At 37.5% G+C, this 15,345-nt stretch overlaps 1 protein-coding gene and 1 pseudogene across 1 annotated transcript in view; both read left to right on the top strand.

Annotated features, from left to right (window-relative positions):
* Cdin1 (CDAN1 interacting nuclease 1) overlaps positions 1-11,613 on the top strand; it is a 260,091-nt gene extending 248,478 nt beyond the window's left edge. Inside the window, exon 11 of the mRNA XM_058584671.1 lies at positions 11,511-11,613. Within this exon, the coding sequence (XP_058440654.1) occupies positions 11,511-11,571 (61 nt within the window). The 3' untranslated portion in view covers positions 11,572-11,613. The remainder of the gene's footprint in view (positions 1-11,510) is intronic.
* On the top strand, positions 3,403-4,131 carry LOC124104072 (high mobility group protein B1-like; annotated as a pseudogene).
* Positions 11,614-15,345: the final 3,732 nt, after the last annotated feature.

Here is a 15,345-nt window from a genome sequence, read left to right on the forward strand (position 1 = left end):
ATCACTATAGTATGCTGCTTTTAAGTCCTTTTGGCATATGCTGAGGAGTGGGATAACTGGGTCAAATGGTGGTTCCATTCCAAATTTTCTGAGGAATCTCCATACTGCTTTCCATACTACCAATTTGTAGTCCCACCAGTAATGTATGAGTAAAACTTTTCCCCCATATCCTCATCAATGTTTATTGTTACTTATATTCTTGATAATTGCCAAAATGACCAAAATTTTAAAGACTGACCATCTCAAGGTTTGGTAAGAATATGGGATAATAGATTCTGATTATTCTCATACAAACAAATCCTGTGCTTCCACAGAATACAATACTATTCAGCAATAGAAGAGCATGTACTGCTGGCAAATGCACGTCATATATAAATAAACCTCAAAAATGTGACGATTAGCAAAAGAGGCCCTATGCAAAAGAGTGTCCAACTCATATGAGACACTTAAAAAGAGAAGTTTAATTTTAGGAACAGAGCAGATCAATAGTTACCTGGGGCTTAGATGGAATGGGGAGGGACACAAGGGAACATAATGGAATGTTCTATAGTTTGTGCTGGTGATTACATGGAGTATAGATGCTGGTTAGAAGTAAGTAAACTTTATGCTTAAAATAGATTCATTTTTATTATATGTAAATGATACCTGCTTAGAGTTGATATTTTTCAAAAACTCTATTAACTCTGGTCACTGAGACTTTAATGCACCAGGACAAGGTAAGAAGGAGACTCTTCTTAATAGTACTTTGGTAAGTATTTAATGAAATATTTGAAACAGTATTTAGAAATCTTATGGAAGTTAACATAAATGGAAGTGGATTGTGTACATTATCATAATTAAATGAAACAAAAGTCAGTAAAAATAACCCACAAAGTGAGCTTAGTTCCCAAAGGATACTGTAACAAAATACCATAAACAAGATGACTTAAAATGACAAAGATTTATTGTCTCACAGTTCTGGAAGTTAGAAATCAGAATCCAGAAACCAAGGCATTGGCAGGACCATGCTTCCTTTGAAACCTGTCAAGGAACTTCTCTCTGTTTTTTCCCAGCCTTTGGTTGTTCGCTGCAATCCTTGGCTTTCCTTGGACAGCAGGTGCAGAACTCCAGTTTATGACTTTGTTGTCATATGGCATTCTTCCTGTCTGTCTATATCCTCACCTGGCCATCTTCTAGTAAGGACACAGTCATATGTATTCTATTCATTAACTGAACATTTATAGAATACATATAATATGCCAGGCCTTGAGCTGGACCCTACAGACAAAAACATGAATAAAAAGACCTACTATTATAAAACTTAGATCTCATAAAGAAAAGACCCAAAGAATTTTAAAACAGCATACTACAGGGACACAGCCACATCAGTGTTTATAGCAGCACAATTCACAATAGCTAAACTGTGGAACCAACCTAGATGCCCTTCAGTAGATGAATGGATTAAAAAAAAAATTGGCATATATACACAATGGAATATTACTCAGCAATAAAAGAGAATAAAATCATAGCATTTGCAGGTAAATGGATACAGTTGGAAAAGATAATGCTAAGTGAAGTTAGCCAATCCCCCAAAACACAAATGCCTAATGTTTTATCTGATATAAGGTGACTGACTCATAGTGGGGTAAGAAGGGGGAGTATGGGAGGAATAGATGAACTCTAGATAGGGCAGAGGGTTGAGAGGTGAAGGGAGGAGGCATGGGGTTAGAAATGATGGTGGAATGTGATGGACATCATTATCCAAAATACATGTATGAAGACATAAATTGGTGTGAATATACTATGTATACAACAAGAGATATGAAAAATTGTGCTCTATATATGTAATAAGAAATGTAATGAATTCCGCTGTCATTTATCTTTAAAAGATCAATAAAAAATTTTTAAAAAGAAAAGAGAACCAGTAAATAAATACTTAAAATATCTTGTGAAGGGCAGGAGTTGTGGCTCAGTGGTAGAGCGCTTCCCTGGCACGTGTGAAGCCCTGAGTTCGATCCTCAGCACTACATAAAAACAAATAAATAAAAGAAAGATTGATAATTTTAAAAATATAAAATATAAATGTGCCACCATAGGAATTTTTTCAAAGTTCATAGATGGCAGAGAGAAGAGAGTGACTACTCATGCTTGGGCATTTCTAGAAGATGGTGACATTTGAGTTGCAGGCTCCAGAAGAGGCATTCTTTCTCTAGGAAGGACAGGGCCAAGGGTTAAGGCACAGGAAATTTTTTTTCCAGTCAACAAGACTAGCATATCTAAAGACATGGGAGCATAAGAAGCATACAGCCTGTTCAGGACATTATTGACGGTTCAGAGTTAGCAGTTGACAGGTGCATGGCGTTATGAGGAAGAGCAGAGAAAAAAGCCTGGAAGAATATATGGGGCCAGGTACTGATCAGCTTTCTGCACCGTGGCAGAAATTTAGGTGTTATCCTATGGGAAATATAAAGTCAATTAAAAGCTTTTAAGCAAAGACGTAATAATTTATATTCATAAGCAGGAAAGGGATAACCATGTTCATGGAATTTATTAAAAGGAATCTAAAAAGTGTCTCCCCCAATCAAGGCCATAGCAATTGAGCAGGAAAATAAGGAGTGGCTTTAGGAAATATTTAAAAGGGAAAATTATTGCTAACAGTAGTTGAGGAGAAGGGAGAACTCCCTAAGTACTTCACAGCATCAAGTGCAGAAGAGAAGATGGGTAAGACAATGTCATTTAACTGTTTAGATTATTTATGTTCCTCTTTTTGTACCAATGGATTTGGGGGTGCTTTGCAGGGACAGAAACATTTACAACAGTTTAAAAAATAAAATAAATGAGAAAATGGAAGTAAAGAGAAGTAATTGAAATCAAGATTTAAATTTGGCACCCAAAATGCATGCTGCATGACTTATACAATCACTTGATATGAAACAGATTTGGTTTGGAATTTCTTAACGGCCAGAGCAAAGAGAGATATCACCTCAGTGCAATATTCACAGTGCCCAAGGAGTGAAGATAAAAACCCAGCATTCCCTGTCCCTGAGAATGGAAAGAAAATTCATGGAGAAAAGAGCCACATGGTACACATCAAGCTGGAAGAATCACTGGGACAAGTGGACATAGATAAAAAATATAAATCCCAAGTTCAAGAGAGAAATCAGGTGTGCTCACCCAGGTATGGGAATCATTGCCACAGATGCGTATGAACTACAAAATTTTTCATTGTTACCTCCTTCACTACTGCAAGAATTTCATTAGCAGTAGAAATACATTTCTCCTATTAAAAATGAGAACACTGGCATCTGGCTCCTGCTCCCACAGCCATTGCAGTATTTGAGATCCATAGAGCCAGCAAGGGGCAAGTGAGACCCAGATAGGCACTGGGAAACTGTGTGACTCACCGAGGAAAAACAACTAAACATGGGCAAAGGGGATCCTAAAAAGCCCAGAGGCAAAATACATAGATAGATAGATAGATAGATAGATAGATAGATAGATAGATAGATAAATCACCCTATGCATTCTTTGTGCAAGCTTGCTAGGAGGAGCACAAGAAGAAGCACCCAGACGCTTCGGTCAACTTCTCAGAGCTTTCTAAGAAGTGCTCAGAGATGGAAGACCATGTTTGCTAAAGAGAAAGGAAAATTTGAAGCCAAGGCAAAGGAGGACAAGGCCCGTTATGAAAGAGATTGAAAACCTGTACCCCTCCTAAAGGGGAAACAAAAAAGAAGTTCAAGAATCCCAATGCACCCAAGAGGCCCCCGATAGCCTCCTTATTCTGTTCTGAGTATCACCCAAAAATCCAAGGACAACATCCCGGCCAATGCATTGGTGATGTTGCAAAGAACCTGGGAGGTGGAATCCCACTGCTGCAGATGATAAAGAAAGCTGCCAATGATGAAGGAAACATAAAAAGGATATTGCTGCCTACTGAGCTAAAGGAAAAAAGACCTGATGCTTCAAAAAGGGGGGCTGTCAAGGCTGAAAAAAAGCAAGAAAAAGAAGGAAGAGGAGGAAGAGGAGGAAGATGAAGATGATGAGGAAGAAGATGGTGATGAATACATTGGTTCTAGGGCAGTTTTTGTTTTTTTAATCTATAAAGCATTTAACACTCCTATGCACAATTCACTCCTTTTAAAGAAAAATTGAAATGTAACGCTGTGTAATTTTTGTTTTTAAACTGTACAGTGTCTTTTTTTTTTTTTGTATAGTTAACACACTAGCAAATGTGCCTTTAGATAACCCTGTCCTGGTGATATTTTTTCAATAGCCACTAACTTGCCTGGTGCAGTATGTGAATTGTAAATTGGCATGGAAATTTAAAACAGGTTTTTGTTGGTGCACAGCACAATGTAGTTATATATATGGGGATAGTAATATCTTCAGTTGTCTCTGGTGAAGCTTATATAAAATAATTGTTGTTCTGTTAACTGAATTCCACTCTGTAATTGCAAAAAAAAAAAAAAAAAAAAAAAGTTACAACTGTTTTGTTGACATTCTGAATGCTGGTGTAAATACAATTTTTTATTAGCCAAAAAAAAATGAGAACATTGAAGATTATCAATGAAAGACTATGCCAAGAAAACTTCCAAGTCCTATTTCTCAAAAGGAAGTTCAGATGATTCTAGACCTCATCACACGGTGAAACTTTATGTGAGGGTTAAAGTGGTACCACTCATAACTTCACTTCTGCACTTAAAACTGACCAAGTCCCACCTACAATCAACAGCAAAGGTGTGTTTTAGTCCCTACTGTGTAGGACAATGACTGAGAAGTTTCTGTTACCACTTCCTTTAATGCTGTACACGTGTGTCAAGTTAGTTCAGTGCTGAGGTAATGACTTTTGGTGGACATGGGGTCAGGGGAGGCAAGATTCAGCCATGACCAAAACTTATTGTGTTTAAAGATAACTAATGTTCACCATATGCTCATGTATGCTTCCTTGAAAAGTAAGAGACACTTTCAGATTTTCCCTGTTGCTGACTTAGAGAAAGAACATGCATGCAAGTGATTTAAAATCTTGAGTAATCTCCATTCCTCTGTTTTGACTTACAGCTCTCAGCCCTGCACACAAAATCAAAGTATGGACTTGGAGAATCCATATGCATTTTAAGAGACATTTAAGGGAATTCATTACTGCTGTTTAACTTTTTAAGCACATCCTGATGGCATCTGCCTAGAATTCCCCAGAAGCCACTGGATTCAAATCTTTATCAGTTTCATATATAATATCTCTGAAACCATCTGGTTTGGAACAGTTTAGGGAACACCGTCAAGCAAAAATCCTTCTAGTAGCTCTATACCTTTTAATTATCTCAAGTGTTTTTCCCTTCACTGAGTAGAACATGTCAAAACTTTCACATCACTCTGTAGTCATTCTTGGCTTTATGATACGATACTTTGAAATATTTCTGTTCTTATTTAATCTACGTTTGCACTTAAAATTAAGACACATAAAAATAATATTCATTTAGCATGTCCTTATGGGGTAACACTACCAATTTTAATGCTTCCATCACGAAGAGAGGGGAAATTCAGCTTTTCTATTAATAAGCAATTAATTTCAAAGTCAATAAAATGATAAAGAAAATATTGGGACTCATTGACATCTGAGCTTACCATACCCTCTTTCCCAAAGCAGAAATATGATATTCATAAGCAGCTATAGAGGCACAGTATGGAAAATTAATTCCAAAGAACAGCAGTGTAAATGCTGTATTTTGCTTTCAGCTTCGGCAGATTTTTATCTTGAGTAATAGCTTAAAAGATTAACCAGCTATTCATTTCCTAAGCCTGAACACACACCTCACAGTAGAAAACAAATTGGCATTTGGAGTTCCTGGATAAAGTGCTATTCAAAGTGACTCCATAGTCATTAAAACATAGAGTTGGTTTTGTGAATGGCATCAGTGAAAAATCTTTCTCATGTAAAGAAAGCAGTAGGAATAAACTTTAAGTCAAAGGCAAGTTCTTCTGGTCCCTCATCCACAATGTTTATCCCAGTGGGATGTGATACAGTCTGTGCAATTGCTATGTTCCACAGTAATTATAAAGAGCAATAACATGTGGTATGAATAGAACACGTAACAAAGAACAGCAGTAGATGGTAAAATAAACCACTGGTTATGTCAAAACTAATAACTTATTGACTCATGCAGAGTCAATGAGTTAAGAGGTCAGATGAGCCCTGCGTTTAAGCCTTACTAATAATACACATGGCTTTTTCTGGTTCGTCATTTTCAACAGTGCCTTCAGAACCATTTTAAGGATTATGTGAAATTGACTGGGTTTCATTAATGGCTTATGTGAGAACATGTGCTCATGTCTTCGAAAGGAAGGTCCAAGACAGTCAACGTAAGCATATTCCTTTTTGCAGCTTCTGGGAAGAGGCAAAGTGTTCTAAGACCTCTTGCCATAAATACAGCATTCACTATCGTAGAAAATAGCATCCATCTTTTTTCGAAATGGAAGTAGTTGTACAATGTGACACCCCAAGCATCTTTAAAATGTTATGTATCATAGTGTACTTAAAAAAGCAGTGCACTTCTCATTGATCTTCCCATTTTACTTTGATTTAAAATGCAGATCTTTTCTTCCTATTGAAATCTTTGCATTTTTATTTATAAATATATGGGGGGGAATCCATTTCAGACATATGAAGCCTCATAAATTACATTGGGTAGTTGAAACAGTGTGCGTCTGTGCCATGGATTGAACATCCTCCTTTATTAGAATGCTATTTATTGCCACCAGCTGCACTGCTTAGCTAAGAAAGTTCTTGACACTAGCGATTGCTTTTCAGCACCACTGCTTCCGGCTGCTAACAGGGGCTTCTATTTCCAAATGAAGCCACCCCTCTCAAGCTCTTCCTTCTGTTACACAGATACCTCCTGTCACGGTGATGCTGGGGAATGGATGGGGGATGGGACTCCACCCACTCGTGCTCTGTGATCTCCAAGGCTGTAAATCTCATGGCTTTGAGATTTCTCGCCTAATAGCACGGGCCTGAAAGCTGTCAAAGGCATTCAGGGAATCTACCCAACAGTAATGGATTTTTCAAAATTAAGATGTGAATTTAGCTTGCGATCAAAGGGTGTTTCAGAGTCATCAGCGTGTATTTTAGAAGAGAAGCATGGCGCACATCAGCAGTAGACACTGGTCTCTATTTTATTACATTTTACAGCAGGAAAAACTAGACAAAGGTAATTACTCTTCTTCTGTTAAAGACTATTATTACACTTGCCTGAACAGTTAACCCTGCTGTTATTTTCTCTGCTGCCTGTGCCGATGGCATCCAGACCATCCAAGCAGGAAAGGTATAGAAATAGGGGTCTCAGCTCATTTCCGATTGCACAGTAAGTCCACTTTGAAAGGTAATCTTCCAAGCCACATATGTGTGCACCAACACACCAACATATTCCGTTATTTGTTGGCGGATTGGTGTCTGTGTCTTGCATGCTGGTTTGAACACTGACTCTTTTTTTTTTTAATGCTTCCACACATAATTGGGCTCCCAGAGCCCACAGAGCTAACAGCAGCAGTCAGTGACAGGAGGAGACCTCCCTCTGTTAACATGGAAACAGAATTTCCCTGCTCTCCTCCAGAAAGGAAATTCCCTCTAGGTCAAGGTTGAGGCTCTCTGCAGCGTGAGGAGGGCGGGATTATGTGGAAGATACCTTAACCCATGATCCTAGAGAGCTCTCTTGAAGTGGTGTCAGGCCCTCTCGAGCCTTCATGAGCAGCAAATTTCTCCCCTTGACTAAACAAGAGGACAAGCAGAAAATTGATTTCTAGACATTACCTTGGAGATACAGACTGAAAATTAGAACTTCAAGCCTCTTTGCCCCAACCAAAAGCTCAGGCAGAGAAAGGCCCTGAGTGTTCTTCTTTTCAGGTTTGGAAATGCAACTGTTAAACCCTTTCAAGATAAGAATCATTGCTCTTCTCCTTGGACTGGGCTTCCAATTCAACAGGAGATCGAGTTAAAACAGCCCTATGGCTCTTATTTGCAATAACTTTCACCTGAGGTTCATCAACCACTCAACAGGCAAGTAGCATTATCTGCATCATAATAGGGCAGAAACCACAGCACAAAATTGTCACCTCTGATTTCCATGGTGCCATCCATTAGCTGGGAGGAGCAGACAGGGATACTTGACACCCAACTTGGATTTTTGTTTGTTTTGTTTTGTTTCCTTTAGGGCCAATCTCCAACATGATATTGACTAGAAAGAATGATAGAGATAACATGCATTCAAAAAGCATCACATGGAAAAGCGAAAATGCTGAATAAAAATGGAGGCTAGGTGCTGGTGGATGTCTGAACTGACAGCAGGAGCCTAAAGGAACAACCAGATGCAATCCCAGCAGCTAGGGAGACTGAGGCAGAAGGATTGAAAGTTCAAGGACAGCCTCAGCAACTTGGCAAGGTCCTAAGCAACTTAGAGAGGCCCTGTCTCAAAAAATAAAAAAAGTGTGGTATGTGACTGTGATCAAGCACTCCTGGGTTCAATCCCCAGTACTAAAAAAAAGGTACATGAGGATCTACCCTCAATTTGTATGTTTCCTACCTTCTGCACACTATTGTAGTCTTCTCTGTTATTCATGCAAATTTTCCTCTTTAAAATTTCTGAATTTGATTTAGATATTAAGATATTAAGCAAATTGGGGTTACCTAACAATTATTAGTTCTCTCATTTTATTTAAAACAATCATTAAATAGCTAAATCTAATTTTCAGTTTAGGAAAATAAATACTTATGAGTAAATCAATTAATTGATATTCCGATGTTCTGCCTGAATTTCTCCATTCATTATATCAGATCAGCAGAATAAACATCAGTAGATGGCATTAGTAATTATCTTTCATCTCAAATGAACCCAGTAGAATGAAGAGACTCCATCCACAAGATTTTATTTTGGTTGTAAGAAAGTAAAACAAATAAATTTCAGTAATCATGCTCAACAGAATTAAACAGAATAAAGTCAACTTAATGCTCATGGAATCTAGAACCAGACTAATTTGATATTCTGGCTTTGCTCCTGATTAGCTGTGTGACACTGGGCAAGTTGTATAACTTTTCAATGCCTCATCTGTAAAATGAGTAAAATAGCTTACCATATAGAATTGTCCTGGAAAATAATATGTTCTAAGTATGCTAAGACTCAATGTACATTAACTAGATTTATTAGAATGTCAAAATATTTTCTTAGGTGGGCTGAGTGACACACTCCTGTAATCCCAGCAGCTAGGGCAGCTGAGGCAGGAGGATAGTGAGTTTAAAGCCAGCCTCAGCAACTTTAGAGCACTAAACAACTCAGTGAGACCCTGTCTCTAAATAAAATACAAAACAGGGCTGAGAATGTGGCTCAGTGGTTGAGTTCAATCCCTGGTACCAAATAATAATAATAATAATTTTTCTTAAATGAACATCCACAAGAGAGTTTGCAACTATCTTCTGCTTGGTGTGGAACAAAACGTAGTTTACAATTCTATACCATCTCTTAGTACATTGATTTGGCTTTCCTGGCTAGATTAATCTCTTTTCTCCGAATATTATCCTCTTGTTTCATTTCATTGCATATTAAGACCAAATACCTGCTCTTCCCCTCTTAGAGAGCCCCTGAAATCCCTCTTCCCCACAGAACATTGCCTGACTTGTATAAGTAAGATGATAAATCTCTTTCCCCTTCAGTTTCAACAAGCTACTTATACAACACAAACACTGAGCACACCGAAGCTTGTAAGTCAATGTTTACATTACATCCTAGTGAATGTTTTTTGCAATGTGCTCTGTATAAATTGTAGGCTTCTTGCCAGAGCAGAAGCTTTGTACACTTGATTTGCTTCATAGGTTCATATTTAACCATAGTTGAGGGTAGGAGTGATGTTTTGAGAATACTTTGTGTTGCCTAACACCCCCAAAAATGAGGGTTTTAGGGGAAAAGACCAGAGAGGTATTTTATCCTTCACATCTTAGGAAGAAAGAACCTGACAACGAGGAGGATTCTAGGAGAAAGAGAACAATCACAGGAAGGATGTCACCTCAGTTAATCTCTGAGCCATGGCCCCTTTAGAAAGGCTGTTGTCTGCTTAAAAGAAGATCAGAAGTCATAGCGGTTCTGCTTGAAATATGTGTACACGATAAAGGCTTTCCTTGGTTGGGGAGCTTTCCTTCTCCTGACCCCGGTGCTCAGTTAGATGAACGACAGCATTTCAGGCTGAGATCTCTGCTTTGCCATAATCCAGGGACAATTGTGAGTGTGAACCTCTTGTGTTGATTAGCTTTTCATCAATGTGACAAAAACCTGAGAAAGACAACTTGAAGGTGGAAAGATTTATTTGGGCTTACAGTTTTAGAGGTCTCAGCCCATGGTCAGCTGCCTCTATGGCTGTGGGCCTGAGGTGTGGCAGAAAATCACAGAAGAAGGGTGTGGCAGAGGAGGCTGATCTTCTCATGGCGGCTGCCAGAAAGTAGAAAGAGAGAAAAGAAAGAAAGGCATCCAGCATAAGATACAATCGTATATAAGATACACCATTTCTTACCACTTCCCACGAGTCCATTCAACTGTGAATCCATCAATTGATTGATATCAAGGAGGTTGGAGCCCTCATGATCCAATCATTTCCCAAAAGCCCCACCTCTAACATTGCTGCACTGAGGATTGAGCCTTCAACACAAGAGCCTTTGGGGCAAATTCCAGATCCAAAGCATAACACCTGCCCATCAGAATTATATCAATCTGTATTGCTGTTTGCTATAGAAAGTTTAAAGGATTATTTGAGACCCAAAAGCCATGAAGGGTCCACCTGAAGGAAAGTACTCAAAGGTATAGTCCTAAAGATGGTGTTTCAAATCTGGCTACACAGTGAAATCACCAAGGAAGCTTTATAAATACTAATGCTTATTGCCACTCCAAAAGTATGGTCTGCGGTGTGACTTGAGCATCAGAATTTAAAGCTCCCTGTTTAGTTGAAGAGCATTGATCTATATAACGAATAAAATAACCTCAGCACCAATCAACAAAGGCAGTAAGAGTGTGCACTGTCTCCTGGATGTTTTATGACTCTAGATGACTCTAGATGTGAATTGACATTGAAACACCCAGTTCTAGAATTAGATTCTTATTTGTCAATTAGCTGATATACAAATAGTTATTGAGAATTTAGCATGTACAGAAGTGGAGGTTGCTTCTCCAAAGGGATCCTGTGATGTTCTCCTTAAAAAAAATCAAACCCTTTCTCTGAAAGCACTTTCCCTACTCAGAAATCTATAACTTTCCACCCAGCTTCTCCTTAAGAGAGGCTAGCTAACTATTATCATGGTGATTTTTCTCTTTTCTTAGATTAAGTGAAAACAAAGCAGCTGTCAGAAACGTGTACTTGCTTAACAATGTTAGAAGTAAGGAAAGTAGCTTATATTTATGCATTTATTTTTCCATAATTTATAATAAAGTGAAATTTGGAAGAAGTCAACAGGTCAACCAACATTTGAGGAAAGTGACTCGCTCATCTGTTTGGTTTTCTAGGTGCTGTGACATCACCAAAGAAGAAATGATAATGGAAAAGATGGAAGAAAACCAAGAATAGCAAGGGCAGAAATAGAGAAAGCAAGGAGCCAAAAGAGAGGTGGAGAGTTGAGGAAGACAAAACAGAAAAGGAAAGCGGATCACTACATTACACACGTTGACTGCTACCTGCAAAAGCATCTACCAGTGAATCTGCTTAAAAACGAAACCATAATTTGACACTCAATAGTCTCAAAGGGATTGTTTTTTTAATTATTTCTAAAATAAAGTAGAAATTATGATAGCCAGGTGCAATGTCCCACACCTGTAATCCCAGATATTCAGGAGGTTGAGGCAGGAGGATCACAAGTTTGAGAACAACCTCAGCAACTGAACAAGACCCTGTTTCAAAAATAAAAATAAAAGGGTCTGGGGAGTGGTAGAACAGTGGAAGAACACCTTTGTGTGCAGAGACCTGGGTTAGATTCTCAGGTCAACAAAATGGTGATGATGACAATGATGATGATAAAGCAAATGCATTTTATTTTATTAGTAATGAAATATTTCAATTCAGTACTTCTTAGAACCAAGAAGAATGAATCAAGTATTGATTTTTGTTGTTGCTGTTCTAATTTTCCTAATAAAATTGTGATACAGAAAATCCCACTCATTTTTTCACACTCCTGTTGTCCTGTATTGTCACCTGGAACACATTTGAAGTTTTTTTCACTTGGTTTTTCTAAGGATATCACTAAAAGTCTTTGATAATCACATTCTCTATTTAGTGATCCTTCTGTTTTCTAATTTTTCTTTTCTAGTTGTTAAATAAACACTACCAGATTGTTTTATATTGAATAATGACTTAAAAAGTGATTTTTGCAGCTCATCAACATTACTTTCATTGTTTTCATGAAATTATACATTTTTTTTTTTGTACTGGGGATTATATCCAGGGTCATTTTACCACCAAACCACAGCATCAGCACTTTTTAATTTTTTATTTTGATAAACATAAAGACTCATTATGTTGCTGAGGTTGATTTCCAGCTTGCAATCCTTCTGCCTCAGCCTCCCAAATCACTGGGATTAGCAGTCCCACCACACTGGGTTGTAAAATTATACATCTTTTAAGATATATGGGATTTTTCTTTATTTTGTATCATGTTGTTAACCTTTTATAGCATTTGATGGTCATTGACATAATAGGCTAATATAAATATTCTGTAAGACAGGAAATTAATTTCTAAGGGTCACCATTCCAAGAGTTATAAACTAAACTAACAAGTGAGTATAGATTGAAAAGATTAATAATCAGAGTTATTGATAGCTGGGTATAAAAATAATTGCTGGTGACTAGATGATTAAATGATTTTTTTTTTTTTTTTTAGAAAAAGGAAAAAGAAGGTTTATTGCTTTGCTAGCAAAGGAGAAACACAGGAGACCCCTGTCCCAAAGGCTTTGATTCTGCCCATCAATAGGAATAGGGGTCATTTAAAGAGGTTAATCAAAGACTGCATTCCATGTATTCTCTCTTGGAGTTGTAATTTACTTGTTAATTTGGGAGATAGTCATTTCTGAGATCTTCTGGTACCAGCCCCAAAGTATGGATTACTTCATTCCTTTTGAAGGGGGGCGGGTATACTCAAGGACAGATAAATCTGCCTAGGATGGGAAAGAAAGTTAATTCTGTTTCCCCTGAGATTAGGAAGGGGTAGAGATTAGGGAGGAGCAGGGAGAGAGGAAGAGAAAGAAATATGTCCATTTTAAAAATAAGTTGCAGTGACAGAGCAGCAAGGGCTATACTCAAAACATAAAGTGACCACTGTTACATTTCCCCACTGTCCATTTCTATATTTCATTTATTCGGAAAAATGGACAATGACATCTCCAATCTGCTTCCTGCTGAAAAGGAGCAAAGTTGGGGGAAGTAACCCAAGGTCTTTTTTCTCTATTAGGTGGGGTTTGGACAGTTATGAGTATTCAGCATCAGAGCAGTTCAGAGGTCCACAATGGCTGTTGACTGGACAAAGCATACATAGGGCAATGATCATGCTAAAACAGCAAAGCATTACTTTTTTCATAAACAATTAGCACAAAAGCAATTAGTATTTAAGCTAGTCTCTGAAAAAATAGTAACTCACAATCATATCTGTGAAAAATAGGTCAAGTTTATGAATGTAGGAAGTTAGGAAGATTTGTAAGCCAATGAGATCGGGCTCAAATTAACTCAGGACAAACTTGTGACTTTAGAGTCCTTTGTGATCCTTATTATTAGGCACTCTCACACAAGAACCCTTCCTTTATACCCTACAGCTTTAATTACTTTTGGTAGGGCTGACACAAGTGTACATCTTAAGTTACACTTAAAGAAATTGTTTTTTCTTTTAAATGTCCCATAGGACTGTGCTTAGGCTATACTCTCCTGCCAGGTGTTTTAAGACCATGTTTGTCAAAACTGACTTGTTCCTATCTAAAGAGTCAGCTGAGAGTACTCAGAGATAACTCTTGGGGATTTGGGCCAAACCTCTTGGTTGCTTTAGGTTTCCTTTACCAGTGGTATCATTTTCCAGGATGGGGCAGGGTCCTGCTGACCATACATGGCTTCTTTGGGAAGCATCAGGGACATTTTCCTCTCCAATGACCCTCCTCTTTGCAGAATATGCACTGATTGGCTTCCTGTTCTCTAGGGTCCTATTGATGTCCCCGATCAGCAGATCGAGTGACTCACCAAAGTTGCAGGTCCCAGAGGGGGTCCCATCATTCTCTGGGTCTTGGCTCACATTAGAGGGCAAGGACTAAAAATGTTGGCTGCTTTTTCCTTGGCTCTTATACTTCCTTGACTTTGATCTCCAAGTTTTTGGTTTTAAACAGCCAGCAAGCCAGTTTCACCAGTAGTTAAAGAGAAAGCAATAGGTTATAATTTCAATATCTAAAATTTTACTGTTACCCCTTTCATTTAATTGGGGTTAGTATTAGTACTGGAAATCAGCATAGATACTATCTGTCCTGTAGGTGGTAGTTTATTATCTCAAATTAACCCAGGTTGGTGTTTTTTTGGTTTCATTTTGTTTTTATTTTTGTTTTTCTTTCTTTCTTTTTTAGAAATAGCACCTCTGCGAAACACTAACCGGCAACAGTTATAAAGTTTACAAAGGAAAACACAAAATGAAGTTAACAGAGCAAAAACATATTCAGTTTGTGTAATACCTATAAACCAAGAAAAATGACTTTTATGATCTTGAACCTTTACTTAGTTAGATATTATATCCCTTGTTTGAGATCACACTAATCTTTACAACAAAAATCAATCTTTTGAACACAACTTTAAATGAGCTGAAGTGTAGTCTATTTTGGAGCCATTCTAACATGGAGTAAGGTAGGAGACAGAGCCTTATCTCAGGTAAGATAGAGCTCTTTCCAAATAAAAATACAACATTACATCTGAAACATGAATCAAAGAAAGACTAAGAGAGATTTTAACTTTCTTTTTGTGGAAAAAGTGGCAGAATGTTTCCATGTTTTACACTGTTACCTTTAAACAGATAAGGCTCTCCTTATTATCTTTTAAAAATGCATTTAAATCCAGTGTGAAGAGTAACACAAAATTGTATATAAAACTTATTGACAACTGGTTAATTTATCCAGCTATAAAACATCAAATGACATAAATAAATACTAACCAAATTTGTTATTTCTATATAAATCTAAAACTTTTGCTACAAATAATTTTAGATCGGAAAACACCAACTTGGTAAAGTGCCCTCCCCGTTTTACATTTAAATAAGTTTTAACTTTTAATGTACAATTTAGAATCCAGAGTGTACAGTAACAATAATCACAGGTTTGTACGGGTAAA

The sequence above is a fragment of the Marmota monax genome, unplaced genomic scaffold, assembly GCF_021218885.2.
Source record: "Marmota monax isolate L192 unplaced genomic scaffold, Marmota_monax_Labrador192_F-V1.1 WCK01_AAM20220418_F8-fsc00001, whole genome shotgun sequence".
NCBI lineage: Eukaryota > Metazoa > Chordata > Mammalia > Rodentia > Sciuridae > Marmota > Marmota monax.